The sequence below is a fragment of the Rattus rattus genome, chromosome 2, assembly GCF_011064425.1.
Source record: "Rattus rattus isolate New Zealand chromosome 2, Rrattus_CSIRO_v1, whole genome shotgun sequence".
Lineage (NCBI taxonomy): Eukaryota > Metazoa > Chordata > Mammalia > Rodentia > Muridae > Rattus > Rattus rattus.
In genome coordinates, this window is record NC_046155.1 from 125,334,097 (window position 1) to 125,352,128 (window position 18,032).

Genomic DNA, 18,032 nt, shown 5'->3' on the forward strand with positions numbered 1-18,032 from the left:
CCTAGTGCTGTGACCCTACAGTACAGTTCCTCATGTTGTCGTGACTCTAAGCCATTGTGCTCATTGCTATTTCATAATTGTAATTTTGCTACTGTTATGAATTGTAATGTAAACATCTGTGTTTTCTGATGGTTTGAGGACAGCTCTGTGAATGGGTCATTTGACGACAAAGGGTTCTGACCCACTGGTTGAAAACCACTTTTCTAGAAGGTAGTTTGGGCAGGGAGTCTACCTCATGGGTGTTGGACTCAAGAGAAGGAACCTGTAATTAGACCTGTGTTATAAGACAGTGCCTTGGACCTAGACAAGACTGCTTCCTGGTTCTCCAGAACTGGAAGTAGTAAAATGTATTACTTGAAATAATGGTGACCTGCAGGCTGGGTACTTGGTATATAATCTTATATATTGTCTTTGCTTTATACTTGGGAGCCCGAGGCTTGGAAAAAGTTGTATATGTTCATTCCTGTCATGCATGAGAGTCATGTTTCACGAAAATCTGGGTGACATGGCTCTGAGTCTCATATTTGACTCCTGTTCTTACCCATTTGAGCTAAGTACAAGGTCATAGTGGCTTTTGAGCCACAATGCTGTTCTCAAAAGCAAGCTGGGCCTCAGAGAAAGCTATTTCTGTGTTCTACATTTCTAGATGTAAAGTGATACAATTACTTCATAGTGAAGCTGGAAAAGCATGCACTTTCACAATAGAAATTGACCTATAGGATAGTTCTACTGTTGTATAAAGCTTGGTAAGTTCAAAGGAAACCCATAATACAAAACTGCCTTGTACTGAAAATCCCTGGACCACTTCCTTTTGCCTTCCTGTATAAGATCTGATCTTTAACCTTCACCGGATTCTTCCAAACTCAAAGAGCTTCTCTGCTCATGGTTCCATTCACCAGCCCCACCAATTCAATCCTCACTTAGCTTATGTGAATTCAAATGCCTGACTAAAATACCCTTCACCTTATACATGAAGTATGAGTATTAGTAAATATATTTATTTAATTCAAAGATCATGCCAGAATCTTAGCATTTTGTAACTATTTCCTTTCCTGTCTCTATTCCTAGGCCACAACCTTCAGTAGAAGGACAAACATCACAGCCAGTGAGCTGCCAAGCAGTGCTCCGACCGACCTTGTCAAAGAGAGCAGCTGGTCCCAGTTTTAGTCAGCACCTCTCAGCATAAGCCTCTGGGTCACAGAAGGAAAACAGGCCAACATTTGACACTTTCCAAAGACGTTTAACACACCAGCACAAAAGGCTACTTAGGTTGTCTTTGTATGAATTTGGTTGACTAGAGAAATAAATTAAAAAGGTGCTTTGATTGAAGAAGTCACATGGACATAATCACCATTTCAACAATATATTAGATGATGGTTATTGGAACAGCCCAAACATTTATCACAGAGCAAGAGATATAGCTTGAGTGGCTACTAGACTATTCCAGAATCAAGGAATGGATGACTACAGGTATCGGGACAACTATGAGGGCTATGCCCCTAATGATGGCTACTACCGGGGCAATGAGCAGAACCCGGAAGAAGATGCACAGAGCGATGTTACAGAAGGCCACGATGAGGAGGATGAGATCTATGAGGGCGAGTACCAAGGCATCCCTCATCCAGATGATGTCAAGTCTAAGCAGACTAAGATGGCACCGTCCAGAGCAGATGGCCTTCGGGGCCAGGCAGACCTGATGGCTGAGAGAATGGAAGACGAGGAGCAGCTTGCTCACCAATACGAGACCATCATTGATGAGTGTGGCCATGGGCGCTTCCAGTGGACCCTCTTTTTCGTCTTGGGTCTGGCCTTGATGGCTGACGGAGTGGAAGTGTTTGTGGTGAGCTTTGCTCTGCCAAGTGCAGAGAAAGACATGTGTCTGTCAAGTTCCAAGAAAGGAATGCTTGGTAAGTAGAAACTTCCAATGGTCATTTTCCTTGTGACACCAAATATATGAAAGTAAAGGAGAATATATATGTATATATTTACATAAATATAAGTATGCACATGTATGTATGTATACACATATGTGTAGCTTGTCACTGTTAGACACCTTAAATATGCCACGAAGTCCTGCAAAGTTATACTTTTTTAGTCACTTTGCCATTAAGATGTTATTATATTATGGGCATCAATTAATTTATTGACTTAAAAATTTCATAGCTAGTATCATAGCTCGTTTTTATTTTCAAGCCTTTTTTGATTCTTAGCTTTTTCTTTGATTCCTATGTCTTGTTCTCTTAAATGGCAGACTATTCTCTTATTAAACCATCTTCCATATCCAAATAAAGCAATACATTTTGGAAGGGGTAGCATAGAGGTTTCCTTTGTCATTCCTTCTTTGTCTTCCAAGAATCCAATGGCATCTGCTCTCAGCGCCTCTTGTATTAAGAGTTCGTGGCTGAGTGCCCATGTGGCTTGGATAACTGATGGGCTTGAGCATACCCACACGCAGAGTCCCCACAGGCAGTTAAGAACCATGGTGTGACGCACAGATGGATTCTGTAGGATAGAGGACCGGCTTGCAAGTCAGTCAGCAGACCAGCGCTGTCAGATCCCAGCCTCAGCCATCAGGGCTCGAGGCAGGGAGGACTTTGTGAAGTTATAGAGATGACCACAAAAGGTGTGGAATAGAAGAAATTCATCATAATAGAGTCAAGGGCTTCTTGATCTCCAAATGTTCTGAAAAACAAACATATGTACCCTCTACATTTAGCATCCAAATACAGCCCAAGATATTTGTAGCTATTGAGAACTTGCCATGAGCCAGTTTATCATTCAAGATAAAGACTAGGTATGGCCCCCCAGGAGAAGCTTTCCAGCCACCAAATTCATTAATTCAACAAATAGGTACATATTTCTGGGCTACAATATGCTGGCACCCATGACACAGCCTTAGAGAAAAAAGTAGTTGTTTCTTTAAAAACATATATATCAAGACAAGAAGGTCTTTATGAACACAGATTTAATAACTTTAGGGATAAACACTGGAATGTGTCTTGTGTGGTTCCAGACCTTGAATTTGGGAGGAGTTAGCAACTAATTCTGAAAAGACTAAAATATTAAACGTTTTCAAAGTCCAGATGCCCTCTGTCACAGCTATTCAAATCCCATCCTGTAATCAAAATCATCTGGAGACAATATATCATCTAGATACAAAACTATATTTCAGTAAAACTGAGACTGAACTTGGAAGGTGGCTGCAGGAGGACTGTGGACTTGAGCACAGCTTCTGCTATTTAGTGAGACTATCACATGATCAGAAAAAAAGTAAGAAATGCTTATATAGAGAAATGTGAAGAATTGTCACCAGATAAACAAAATAACACCAACAAAAACTCCAAAACTAGCTGAACAAAAAGATTTGTCTCTGGGCCATTAAACATTGTCTTAAACATTTATGCTTAATCTATAATGCCATTTAAAATGATTAGAACTACATCAGGCATGACCAAGAAAATCAAAAGAGACTGAGTACATAACAGATGCTTTGAGAAGCTGGAGTGTTATTCAGCTTTTAAATGCCAGTAGAATTTTTAGTTATGTGCGTGTGTTCCTACACAATACACTATCCAACCTTAAATGTTGAATAGTAAGTTTTAAATCATTTACTTGTGTGCATTGGTGTCTGTGTGAGTGTCAGATCCTCTGGAACTTGAGTTACAAACAGCTGCCATGTGGGTGCTGGGAATTGTACCTGGGTCCTCTGGAAGATCAGCCAAGTGCTTTTAACTGCTGAGCCATCACCCCAGCTCCCTATAGTAGTGTTTTGAAAAGGCAAGGAAAAGAACAAAATTTCTGACTGAAATCAATCTACCCATAACTGACTTAAACATTTCTAAATCATCAACTTATTTTTGTGCTGTTCCCAACTGAAACCCGAGTCCCTGTTTGTTCTGGCATTATCAATAGTGGTTTCATGCCCATCAATGTCTCTCGCACCACATGCCCACAACCTTATTGGTAGAACTGCAGTATTGTGGATGCTCCCACTTCTCCCAGGGCAAATTCTGGGCAGGATCCGAGTGACTGTGGTTATGCTCTAGACAGCGCTCACTGGCACAGTTTTGCCCTCTGTGTTTACTAAGAAGATGCTATGACTCAAACTGAGAAGGGCCAGTAGACCCCGAGCAGAGATTCCCATCTTGGGTGTTCAGGAGACTTCCTGTATGGTCAAGAAAATGTGAATCTAAGTTGATCCAGCAGTGTGGATGATTGAGAGGTTTGGAGTCACCTTGGAGGTTAGCCACATGTAGAAATAGATTTGGGGAGCCTTGTATAAGCTCACAGAGATAGCAAATGCCAAGCAGGCATGCTGGCAGGCATGTCTGTGGTCCTTTAATCATGGGCTATGGAAAAGAAGCCATGCCCTGTGGCGCCTTCTCTCCATATGGAATCATGCTACACTGGGTAATAACTTGAGCAAGGGAGAGTGACTGTGACAGTTTAGCAACCAACTACATTATTATCTGTCAGGGACCTTAGGCGAGTTCTAACTCCTGTAACGCAGTTTTCAGGAGGAATAAGTAAGGATGATGATGCTAATGTTGAGGGAACTGAGGTAATGCTACAGGCAGATAATGAATACTTCCTAACAACTCAGTTTCCTCATTTGTACTGTGACACCCTCCTGACAGCTTATGCATGGATTCTGATTGCACGGACACAATGGGGCAGCCTGGACCTGATATCCAGGTTTGGGTTTGAAGTGTTCCCACTGACACTTAGTGGGGCAGCCTGGACCTGATATCCAGGTTTGGGTTTGAAGTGTCCCCGTGGACGCTTAGTGGGGCAGTCTCAGAAAAGTTACTCAGTTGCTCTGTGCTCTGGTTCCCCTCATGTAAATTGTGGGTTAAGGCAATGTCTGCTCTGTAGGGTTTCTGTGCCGATGACTGAATTCAACTGTACTGCATTTAATAGCGTTAACTTGGCTGGCTACTTTCCACAGTTTACAGGTGCTCGAGATATCTTTATAGCCTTTTATTGAAGTTGTTGTTGCTGTTATTGTCATTAACTTGATTGCCTGGTAGTGATTAGCCACCCACACTCAGGACACCAGATTTGCTCTGATGACTGTGCATATATCCTTCAGCCAAATGATGCCTTGAAAACTCTTAAGGTCAAGCTGCTTCAGTCGGAAAAGGCCTTTGTGTTCCAGAACTTTCCCTCCTCCATTTCCATTATTTTAAAAAGAAACTCTCATAAGTTCAGTCTTTAGCCTGACTCTCAGCTAATGGCCCAAGAAAACAACACAGAACAACCTGTGTCTAACTCAGAGGTCATTTTATTTTCTTTTTAGAAAGAAATGAATCGGTTCAGAAAAATTAAAGATGCTCTTCTGGTATCTTAGTTAGTTGTTTCTCTTGAACATTATATTTTAGTGATCTCCTCATGTATAGATGCCCAGATTCAAGAACATATTACTAGCACTGAAGGCTCAGCCTTGCTTCTATCCAGTGGTGGTTGCCATTAAGACAGGGAGAAATTATCCACTTATTAATTAAGCACTCCCTTCATTCTTTTAATTGTCTATTTCTTTTATTTTTCCATACATGCATGTGGTTGTGTGCTCATATGTGTGTGTGTGTGTGTGAGTTGCACATACATGTGCATATCCATGCTTTTGGAGGCTTAAGATTGCTGTGAGGTGTCTTCCTTGGTCTCTCTCCATGTTATCTATTGAAGCAGGGGCTGTTGCTGACCAATTCTGATTTGTCTAGCTGGCCAACTATGTCTGTCTCCCAAACATTGGGACTACAGGCAACTACATGACTGCCACATGCTCTCTGGCGATCTGGTCTCCAGTCCACATGCTTGTACACTTTACCCACTGAGCCACTAGCTCACTACTTTCTTAATTTTTAGAGGAGGGCTGCTGGGGAGATGGCTTAATTGGTAAGAGGACCTGTTCAATCCAGATTCAATTCCCAGCAGCCATAATCATCTGGACCTCCATTTCTAGGAATCTGACACTCTCTTCTGATATTTCTGGGCACCAAGAATGCAAATAGAGTATTTATTACATGCAGTCACAATACAAATGCATATAAAAGAAAAACAATAAACATGTAAAAAAGTTTACAAAGGGTTTGGCCATTGCCATTCATCGAACCAAAGTGCTTGAACAAGCATGTGCTCCATTCCGAGTTCCACCCCCTGTCCTTTCTTTCTTATATTTAAAAATCATTTACTGTTTTGATTACCAGATCTCTTATAGATCAAGCTAACCTGAAAATTACCATAAAGCCAAAGATAGCCTTTAATCCCTGGCCTTTCTAATTTTACCCCCCAAACACCAAGATTATGGCATGTGTCTCCATGCTTCACCTTTGACTCATTGAAAAAAGATATTTTAGTTTTAATTCTGTGTGAGTACGTGGGCATGCAAATGTGAGTGTCATTCCTGTGGAGGTCAGAGCAGAACATCAGAACCCCTGGAGATGGAGTTACACGTGGTTTTGAGCTGCCCAATTTATGTTTTGGGGACAGAAAGTCAGTTCTGTGGAAGAACACCAAATACTCTTAACCACTGAACCACCTCTTCACTCCCAGTTCATTCATTAAAAAGTAATTATAGAACATCAATATGTGCCCGTGGCTTCTCTGGCTGATAGAAATACAAGGCAGACCACGTATTAGCATTTGGAGAGCTTTATTTTCAAAACAGAACTTGAAATCATATGTAAATACAGTGCAACGATGCAGTACTGCACAGCAGAGTATGGTATGGTACAGGACAGTATGGTATAATTGTACGGTGCAGTTTTCACTGGTGTCACTTTTACCAGAGAGGAAAGAAACAATGGCAGTGTGAGACGATGTCTAGGGAAGGGAAGCTTTGGACTGAGCCCCTTTGCTTTTACTGGGTCTGTTCTGTTTTGAGATGGTTCTGTGACCTTGGGCTGATCTCAGAATTTCTTTCTGAAACATTATGATTTTAGGTGACTAATGAATGAGGCTAATAAATCCATCCCCCATGTCCTACATTTTCAAAATGAAGTGTGTGTGTATATGTCACAGAGTGTGCATGGTGATCAGATGACAACTTGCAGGAGTCCATTCTCCTCCATCATGAGGTCCTGGGGGCTGAACCTGGCTCATCAGGATTGGTGCCAGTGTCTACCAGTGAGCCTTCTCACTGGCCTTTCTCTATCTTCGACTTTTTCTTTTACTTCCCTTTCATTTTAATTTTCTTTCAAGTGATAGTTATGCAATTGTTTTTTATATTCAGGGAAAGCAGAAGCACCCTCCAGGCCTCTTGGTGTAATATTGTAATTCCTGCTACTAGGAAAGTTGCACCAGGGGCATGGCTAGCCTGGGTAGTTTAATAAGAATTTATCTCAAAATAATAGATGCAAATATTATTGAGACTACAGCTCAGGGCTTGAATGCTTGTTTAAAATATGAAAGATCCCAGGTCCAGGCTCTCATACCATTACAAATCACAAACAAACAAACAAACATATAAAGCAGTGGCTTTCACATTAGAAAGTTCTAGACTTCCTAGTGTGCTGATGTATTGATTTGCTCTTTCGATGGATCCTGAACGATTAACAGCTATGTGTCCTATTTCTTTAGCTAATGTGACATTTAACATGGATGGCACAAAAGACAAACCACTAGCATCCTTTCTGTGGGGGCCTACTGACATAATACCTGCTGTTTACCTTATAAATGGGGCACTCCCAGCTTTATACCTCTCAATAGAGAGGGAGCCTCACTTGTAGGCAAGAGTGTCATGCTTGCCTGCAGACTCCTGATTGTCTAAAAGGTCTCTTAGTGCACATTTCACTGTTTACTGCTTGGTAATTTTTCTTGCTAACTGGAGTGGGAAGTCCTAGGGAGTAGCATGCTTCAGATAGTGTTTTTATCCTATCATGGGGTCCCTGGGATTTGGAGTCTGCCCTGGCTATGAGGAGAACATAGAATTTCAGAGAGTTTAATCCACTGGTATAAATTTTGAGCTGAACTTTCATAGTATCTCAGAGCTAAATTTATCACTCTGATTTCATGAAAATGCATCTTTTAATTATTTTATATACAAATGATTTCTGAGTGTCAGGGCAGAACATTAGATTTGTGACGATATAATATAAAAAGATAAATATTTTTATAAGCTTTAAGATTAGCATACCAGTGACTCAGTGGAGCGGAACACTCCGTGTCCTAAGCTCTAGCACTAGATTGTTTTTATGCATTCCTTTCTGTGGTCAATTTATTTTGTTTAGCTGCTCTTGCTTATCATCATGGAGACCACAGGGTTGCTTAGGTTAGAATGAGAACTAAGGGCTCTCTTACTGACTGCTATGTATGGCAGTGGCAACGTGATTCCACATGTAATACACACACACACACACACACACACACACACACACACACACACACACATATATACTAGCAAGTATATAGACCACAGACATACCATATATCACATCCCCTCTCTCTCTCACACACACAGAGAAATCTATATCTATATCTATCTATCTATCTATCTATCTATCTATCTATCTATCTATCTATCTATCTATCTATCTAGTTGTTTCCCAGGCTTTCATTGGAATCCCCAGTGGTGGATTATGGGCATGGGGTGGTTTTGTTATGCACTTAGGGGTAGAGAAGGTCATAATTGATACAGCATGGACTAAAGAGGTGCCAGGGCCTTTCTTTACTCTGTGCTATGAGAGATGGCATATGATTCCCAGGTGGTCTTCCTTCTTGTGTTTTCTTTGATAGTTTGTCTATCTACAGTCTTGGCTGGAAAGAAAAGATGGATGAGCATTTGAATCATGTTCAGTATTTGACAGATTCTCAACCGTTTCCTGGCCATTCTCATTTGTGTTTAAATGACCCAGGGATGTGAGCCAAGTATGAATCCCCAGCTCCCCAGATGAGGAAGTGTTGCTTGGAGACCTTCAGTGATGAACGCCGGATTCCACTCCCTAATGAAGTTTTCTGGTCCTGTGATCCCTTCATTGCTACTCGCCTCTGCGTGGGTTGCTTTCTGCTAATGAGGTTGAAAGGTTGATTTTATCATGTACTGATTTCTTCCAGGGATGCTGAAAGAAATGGAAGATAAAGAGTCGCTGATTTCCCAGAGCTTGAAACAATCTCTGTTAGCTTTCTTCTAATTTAAAAGCAAATCATAATAATCATCCCACCACAACCTAGAGCTATGATTTGATAAGGTCTGTCCTTGCATCAGCACCACACAAGGATCTGATGCATGGCATCTATGATCCTTGTTGCAAGGTATATATTACCCTTATCATTTCACAGATGAGAATGTGTGGACCCTAAGAGGTTAAAGTAACTTGTCTAAACTAGTTGAAGAGAAAACTAGGATTTGAAACTGGTTATATTTAACTTGACCTATTGCTTCCTCTTTCCCTTGATCTACCATCCATGGAAGACTTTGCAGTTGCCATGAAATATATAGCGTTAACCTTTTGTGCAAAATATATCATTTAATAAGTGAAGGTGCTGAACTTCCAGTGCTGGAATCAGGAACAAACTATCTTGGTACATAAGAGGAGTCTTGGTCAGTTGTGTCACAAAAACCAGGGGACAACAGTGGTACACAGTAATTCTTGAGGCATAGACTGTCTACCCAGGACAGGCCTCAGAGAATTGAGAAGCAAGTTCAAGAAAGATGCCCTCTAGGTCATGTTTGTTAATATGGATATACCACAGCAGCAAGGAACAAATGCATCCCCCAAATTCTCTTACAGCAACCACATAAAGGTCCCATGTGGAGTTCGTGACTACATAGCTAAAATGGTCCTGTGTAGGCTGGCGGGTATAAAACTCATCTTTACTTATAAATCTTAAGCTGAGCAAGCCCAGATGGTCTCATTTTTACTGTGCAGATGATTGATTTGGTTTTTGGAGGAGAAAGGGTAAATGTCATAGATATTAACAGGGGAGGAAGAACAAGGGAGTAGATAAATAGTTCTATAAATGCCATGGATGGGGGGTGGGAGGCTGGCCACTGAAAGACTGGATGTGAACACGTGAACACGGTCTTCTCTGGGGGTGAGCTGACCAGGTTGCTCAGACACGCAGAGTGAGCACTTTCTGTTTCACTGCAGGAGATTTGCTGACTCAGGGACACACATTAATCTCTGTTGGAGATGTGCAGAAAATAGCCTACGGAAGCCACCTCCCTACCCTGGCCTCTCTGCCTCACCTCTCCTTGGCTCTGTGGAAGGGAACTATTATTTTTGAAAGAGGATGTGTTAACTGATTACAAGTCAGCCATGATGCCTAAATTACAGTGTTGTAAACTATGTCATGTCACACATGAAGAGGATAGAGGGGTGCTTCTAGCATGCTCTTTATTTCCAGCTTTAGGAAATGGAGCTCCACACAGGAAATAACTAGGTCAAGGTCATGAGTCCTGAAACCAGAACCTGGGCCTCCTTGCTGGCTGTCCTTCCTGGGGCTTCTCTTGCTTTGATAAAACACCCTGGCTAAAGCAACTTGGAAAGGAAAGGGTATATTTCTTCTTAGAACTTTCAGGACACACTCCATCACTGAGGAAAAGTGAGACTCAGAACTTAAGGCAGGAACCTAGAGTCAGGAACTGAAGCAGAATGCTGCTTCCTGGCTTGCTCCCTGTGATTTGCTTAGCCTGCTTTCTTATATACCACCTACTTAGGGCCACCTACTTAGGGGAGGCACTGCCCACTGTGGGCTAGTTCTCCCACAGCAACCAGTAATCAAGAAATGCCCTACAGACTTGTCTATAGACCAATTATCTGCAGATATTTTCTCAATTAAGAGTATATCTTCCTGGACTGGAGAGATGGCTCAGTGGTTAAGAGCACTGACTGCTCTTCCTAAGGTCCTGAGTAAAAATCCCAGCAACCACATGGTGGTACACAACCATCTGTAATGAGATCTGATGCCCTCTTCTGGTGTGTCTGAAGACACCTACAGTGTACTTATATACAATAAATAAATAAATCTTTAAAAAAAGAGTATATCTTCCTAAATGGCTCTAGTTTGCGTCAGGTTGGCAAAAACCTAGCCAGAACACAGAACTCTTTTCTGTACAGCAAACTGTCTTGCCTTTGCTCCTAAGAAAAAACTATTTAAGCCAGTCAGATGATCTTTTATCTGTGTGATTTCTTTTTATAGCAGACAGACAATATGTGCATAGGATATATTTGGCTGCTTTTAACTGTGGCTTTGAATCATAAAGGCATCATTTATTTATTGCTCCAGAATTCTCAAAGTATGCACGTCCAAGCATTGAGAAAATGCCTTGCTGATGTCAAGGCTGTGAGGTTCACATCTTCATTTTGCCATTTGCTTAAGTTCACATGGCTTCCACCACAGTTTGAAGTTCTCTACCCACTCCTCAGGGCAGTTTTCCAAGTAGAGAAGAACAAGGGTGGTGGACAACCTTTGTCTTCCTCTGTGTTCCCTTTTAATCTTCCATGATGCATTACTCCAAGGAGATGCCTTATCTTTTTCCCTTCTCCTTGGATAATCACTAGCAAAAGAACAGGAAGAAGTTGGCCATCTTAGGTAAGCTCTAAGTCATCCTTGGGGATTAGGTATGGAAGAAAAATTTCAGAAAATATTTCAACACCTAAAAACAAACAAACAAACAAACAAACAAACAAACAAACAAAACAGAACAAAAAACCCAACCTAACCAGCCAACCAACCACAACAAAAAACAAAGCAAGGATCTTCTAGCAAGGAAGAAGAGAAAAGAAACTTTGTGGGAATGCAGTGGGCAGGGTTTGCCGCATACACTACTTTTCTTTCCCAGGTAGACTTAATATCATACCTTAGCTCTAGTGGTGTCTCTATCATCTTAGATTAGTCACTTAAGCATTCTGACTCTTGGTTTTTAATCAATAAAATTAAGATATCACTAGCACTTGCTTTATAAAACATTTACGAGGATTAAATAAGATAGTGCACAGGGAGATCGGAGAGATGGCTCAGTGGTTAAAAGCACTTACTGTTCCTGCACGGGACCTATATTTGGCTCCCAATACCACATGGTAGCTCATAACTGTTTCTAACTCTAATTCCAGCATCTCTGATACTCACTCTGGACTCCACAGGTTCCAGACATGCATGTGTATATGTGTAGGCAAAGGACTCATATACATACAATAAAAATAAAGCTCTAAAAGATAATGCATAGAGAGGCTCAGTAAAGTCTCTGGCAGGTAAGTATACATCAAATATGATTTTATATCTATATTTTCCATTTATTTACTCTGTACAATAAGAACTAAACATTTATTCATTAGACTTCATTTAATAAGGCAGATAAGTCTTTCTCCTCCAGGGACAAATATTTTCATGAAGAGATATAAGAATCAAAGACCACTGTCCCTCGGCATTCATTTCTCTGTCAGAAGTGAAGGGAATTCCAGAATCCAATGTACTTGTTTTGTTTATGAGACAAGGTCTTGTGTAGCCCAGGCTGTCTTTAAACTAGTTTTGTAGAGAGGATGACCTTTGACTCCTCACCCCACGTCACTAGTTCCCAGCACTGGGCCTAGAGGCATGCACTGGTTTATGCAGTGCTGAACACTGAACCCTGGACCTCAAGCATGCTAGATGAGCATGTGGCATCCTCAGCCTCAAGAACTTAACACAGTCTTGGTAGACTGCTCAACATTTCTTTCTCCATGTTGCTGCCAGTCCTGCTACCAACACCAGGATTGTTTGTTATGCTTTTTGTTCAGTATGTGCCAGTCACTCTTGGAGTCTCGTGTCTTTTAGGGTACTTCTTGTCACCTATACCCTTACTCACATACAATGATGCGCCCCCTTTTCCATTTAGGTCTTCTCTGAGAGACATTTGCCTTCTTTCTATAACCAGACTTCTCCTCTTAGAGTGTTTCTTATCTGTCCAGTCTCAATGTAAACTAATTTCTCTCTTTCTTCCTGAAGGCCAGCATTCTTGCCCCCTCTCTCAACCCCCTGAGCCTTTCTAAACCAATCTCCCTCTCTTCCTGGACCAAAAGATGCTAGATTTTAATTTGTTGTGTCTACAGTCTACCACTTCTTACTCATTCTCAGAACAGAAATCCAGTGACTTCTGGGTCATGGCGTTTTGGTCTTTTAGGAGTTTAGCTCCAGGATTACTGTCGTAATCTAACACTATAATAAATCTTGGTGGTTTCAATACTTACTTTCCAGTGTCTTGGCCTCTAGTTTCTCTGCGTTCTTTCTAACAGACGCCTGATGATGATGTGTCTCTCACTGTCTCTTGCACTCACAAAACTCACTGTTGAACTTCCCTTTCATGGCCATTAATGAGAATCACTGCACACAGCATAGATATCCTTGTGTGTCTTCCTCTCTTGGATTCCCCAGTGCTGATTGCATTGACTTCGCCATTAATCTGTCTTTGCCTCCTACAGCTGAATGTGGCTGGTGAGAATCATGCTCCATGGGTTCTGGCCACTAAACTCCCAATCAAGGACCTTCAAGAGTTGTTTGTGCCACCAGCAATTGTCTTTTATTTCCTTTTCCATTGATGGTAACTGCTTTCCTTATCCACTCAGGTTCACTACTGAGGACCTCTAACCCATGCCCACACTCTGGCTTATGAACTTATTTCCTCTTTCCTTAATAATAACAGAAGCAACCAGAAGGGAACATCTGCAGCTCCTAGTTCCATGGCTCCCTGCCTCCTTACCTCTGGGCTGCCACTGTCCTCCTGTGGGTCTGGGGATGGAAGCTAATCTTTTGCACATCAGTTCTCATCACCTTTCATCTCTCTGGGACATCACTTTTAAAATTCTAACTTCTATCTTATCTATAGTTTTTTTCTTTCTCTGGAATTTTTTCCTAACAGCACTCAGTGTGCTATAGTTTCAGTTATGTTTACCCACAAATATCTTTTCTAGTCTCTGTTTTTGATAAAGCCCACTGAATACAATCCTCACTTCTCATTCTCCCTTAAACCCACTTGAGCAGGTCTCAATCCCAATCTACTTTAGAAGCTTGTTCTTGCCTACATCGTCACCAATGAGTCCTATGTCAACATCCTGTCTAGGTCACAGTAACTGCTACCATTACTGTTCCTTTGTCAAAGCACACTGCACTCAATAGATATCTCTACTGTCACCTCTCCCATTTCTGTTGCTGCTCATTGGCTGTCCCTTGTCACATTCCACCCCGAGTTTCTTTTCCTCCTTCTGGCCTTTAAACACTGGAATATATAGTGCTTACTCCTCTGCTTTCTCTTCAACTGCCCATGCCTCTGGAGAACTCACTTAGCCTCTATTTTAATACTACCCTCTGACTGCATTACTCTTGATGTTTCTTTGGAACCCAGTCACTCCATTCTACCTCTCTTGCTGTCATGTTGGCCCATGTTGCAACATCATTCACTTGGAATATATAGCAACGGTTTCCTCTCAGAACATAGGTTTGGAGTTTGAGGGGGAAACAACCATGTGAAGATCTTCAGATTCAAGAATGACAGTGTGTGCAAATGCTAGAGGAGACACTGAGGCAGGGAAGTACATAGGACATCAGTATCTAGGGGTCACTCAATGTAAATAACAGTTTAAGAGTATTTGTTATAGGTTCAAAGAACAAGAGGTTTGACCCATGAGTTGTATTTTTATCTTTAAAAATATGAGTATTCACTTTATTAACATACTATTAAAGCACAAATCAAACAAGACACATGGGTTCTCAAACAATAGATAAAAATAACTGTTTTGCTAGTAGAGTATTTTAAAAGCAGAGTTTTATTAGCAATTCAAATTTCTCTTTCTCTTTGAAACTATAATAAGATCTGCCATACATAATTCAGCAGTTATTTGAGGTTAGGTGGTTGCTACTCTCTTTAGATGACACGTTTATCTATCTATCTATCTATCTATCCATCCATCTAGTTATCATCTATCTATTCATCCACCTATCTCATGCATGTATGTATGTATCTATTTGTCATGTACGTATGTCATGTCTATCATATGTTATCTATCATCCATCTATGTACATCTGTCTATGCATGTATCGGACATGTATGTTAGTATGCATATATATTATATATTTATGTATTTTTCCATCTATCTGTAATATCTCTATCATTTTTTATTTTTATATATATTTTTAATTTTTTATTATATATTTCTTTACTTACATTTCAAAGGTTATTCCCCTTCCCGGTTTCCTGTCCATAAGCCCCCATTCCCTCCCCCTCCCCCATACTGGTATTCCCCCATCCATTCTCCTTACAGCACCCCCATATTCCCCTGCACTGGGGGTCCAACCTTGGCAAGACCAAGGGATTCCCTTTCCACTGGTGCCCCAACAAGGCTATCCTCTCCTACATATGCAGTTGGAGCCCTGGGTCAGTCTTTGGGTAGTGGTTTAGTACCTGGAAGCTCTGGTTGGTTGGCATTGTTGTTTTTATGGGGTTGCAAGCTCCTTCAACTCTTTCAGTACTTCCTCTAATTTCCCCCAAGGGGGTCCTATTCTCAGTTCGGTAGTTTGCTGCTAGCATTGACCTCTGTATTGAACATGCTCTGGATGTGTCTCTCAGGAGAGTCTATATCTAGTCCCTTTCCGCATGTATTTTTTAGCTTCATCAATCTTAACTAGTTTTGGTGGCTGTATATATATATATATATATATATATGGACCACATGTGTGTCAGGCTCTGAATGGCCATTCCTTGAGTTGCTGCTCTAAACTTTGCTTCCATATCCCCTCCTATGAATATTTTCCCCCTTTTAAGAAGGAATGGGAGCATCTGCATTTTGGTCATCCTTTTTCTTGAGCTTCTTGTGGTCTGTAGATTGCATCTTGGGTAATTTGAGCTTTTTGGCTAATATCCACTTATCAATGAGTGCATACCAAGTGTGTTTTTCTGTGATTGAGTAACCTCACTCAGGATGATATTTTCTAGTTCATTCCATTTGCCTATGAATTTAATGAAGTCATTGTTTTTGATAGCTGAGTAGTACTCCATTGTGTAGATGTACCACATTTTTTAATCCATTCCTCTGTTGAAGGGCATCTGGATTCTTTCCAGCTTCTGGCTATTATAAATAAGGCTGCTATGAACATAGTGGAGCATGTGTCTTTGTTGTATGTTGGAACATCTTTTGGATATATGCCCAAGAGAGGTATAGCTGTGTCCTCAGATAGTGTAATGTCCTATTTTCTGAGGAACCTCCAGACTGATTTCCAGAATGGTTGTACCAGTCTGCAATCCCACCAACAATGGAGGAATGTTCCTCTTTCTCCACATCCTCACCAGCATCTGCTGCACCTGAGTTTTTTTTTTTTTATCTTAGCCATTCTAACTGGTGTGAGGTGGAATCTCAGGGTTGTTTTGATTTGCATTTCCCTGATGACTAAGGATGTTGAACATTTTTTTTTTTTTATTATTATTAACTTGAATTTTATTTCTTTAGGTTGTTCCCTTTTTTGGCCATTTGATAATCCCCCTCAGCTGAGAATGTTTTGTTTCCAGCTCTGATACCCCATTTTTAGTCCATAGGGTCTTTGAGTGGCTTAGTTGAAGCTCCGGTTCTCAGAGTCTAACGGGGTCTTGGAGCTCCTTGAGTTCTTTGTTCAGTGGTATTTGGATACGCCTCTACCATGTATTCTGGCTGTGTCTCCAGGAGCGATCTATCATTTTGATCCGTCTTAGTTTCATTTGTTCTAGGCATCTAGGTAATTCAAGCATTTGGTAAAGATCAATTTTTACCAATCTGTTGGTTGCCAGTTTGTTCAACCCTAAGTCATTGTTGTTTTTGATGGCTGAGTAATAGTGTACCACTTTTGCTTTCCTCTGTTGAAAAGCTTTGGCTATTATTTATGAACAGGTCCCATTTTTTTGATTTTTTGGCCATTTGATAATCCTTGAGAATGTTTTGAGTCTGTACCCCATTTTTAATTGGTGTTTTCTTCTTTGTATATTTGGAATTAGTATCCAGTGCCCAATGTTTTGCCATTTTGACTCTTCCCAAGTGTTTTTCTTTCTAGCTTTTAGTTTTTGAGGTCCCATTTGTTGATTCTTGATTTGACATTGGTGTTTTCTTCAGAAATGTTCCCCCAGTGCCCATGTTTTCCAGACTCTTCCCCACTTTTTCTTCTATTAGTTTGAGTGTATCTGGTTTGACGAGGAGGTCCTTGATCCACTTGGACTTAAGCTTTGTACATGGTAATAAGAATGGATCAATTTGCATTCTTCTACATGCTGACCTCCAGTTGAACCAGAACCATTTGTTGAAAATGCTATCTTTCTTCCATTGGATGGTTTTAGTTCCTTTGTCAAAGATCAAGTGGCTATAGGTGTGTGGGTTCATTTCTGGGTCTTGAATTCTGTTCCACTGATCTACCTGTCTGTCTCTGTACTGATAACATACAGTTTTTATGACTATTGCTCTGTAATACTGCTTGAAGTCAGGGATGGTGATTCCCTCAGAAGTTCTTTTATTGTTGAGTATAGTTTTTGCTATCTTGGGTTTTTTGTTATTCCAAATGAATTTGCAAATTGCTTTCTATCTCTATAAAGAATTGAGTAGGAATTTTGATGGGGATTGCACTGAATCTGTAGATTGCTTTTGGCAAAATGGCCATCTTTACTATATTAATCCTGCCAATCCATGAGCATGGAAGATCTTTCCATCGTATGAGATCTTCCTCAATTTCTTTCTTCAAAGATTTGAGGTTCTTGTCATACAGATCTTTAACTTGCTTGGTTAAAGTCAAACCAATTATTTGGGACGATTGTGAAGGGTGTCATTTCCTTAATTTCTTTTTCATCCTGTTTATCCTTTGAGTAGAGGAAGGCTACTGATTTGTTTGAGTTAATTTTAAACCCCGACACTTTGCTGAAGGTGTTTAAGGTTAAGTAGTTCTCTGGTGGATCTTTTGGGGTTGCTTAAGTATAGTACCATATCATCTGTAAATAGTGATATTTTGATTTCTTCCCTTCCAATTTGTATCCCTTTGACCTCCTTTCGCTGTCTGATTGCTCTGGCTAAGACTTCGAGTACTATATTGAATAAGTAGAGAGAGAGTGG

General features: G+C 40.7%; 1 protein-coding gene across 1 annotated transcript in view; it reads left to right on the forward strand.

Moving 5' to 3' along the window:
• The first annotated feature begins 1,229 nt into the window (after window positions 1–1,229).
• The window catches only part of Sv2b (synaptic vesicle glycoprotein 2B), a 72,900-nt gene continuing 56,097 nt past the window's right edge, over window positions 1,230–18,032 (forward strand). Inside the window, exon 1 of the mRNA XM_032893406.1 lies at window positions 1,230–1,907. Coding sequence (XP_032749297.1) covers window positions 1,457–1,907 — 451 coding nt within the window. The 5' untranslated portion in view covers window positions 1,230–1,456. The remainder of the gene's footprint in view (window positions 1,908–18,032) is intronic.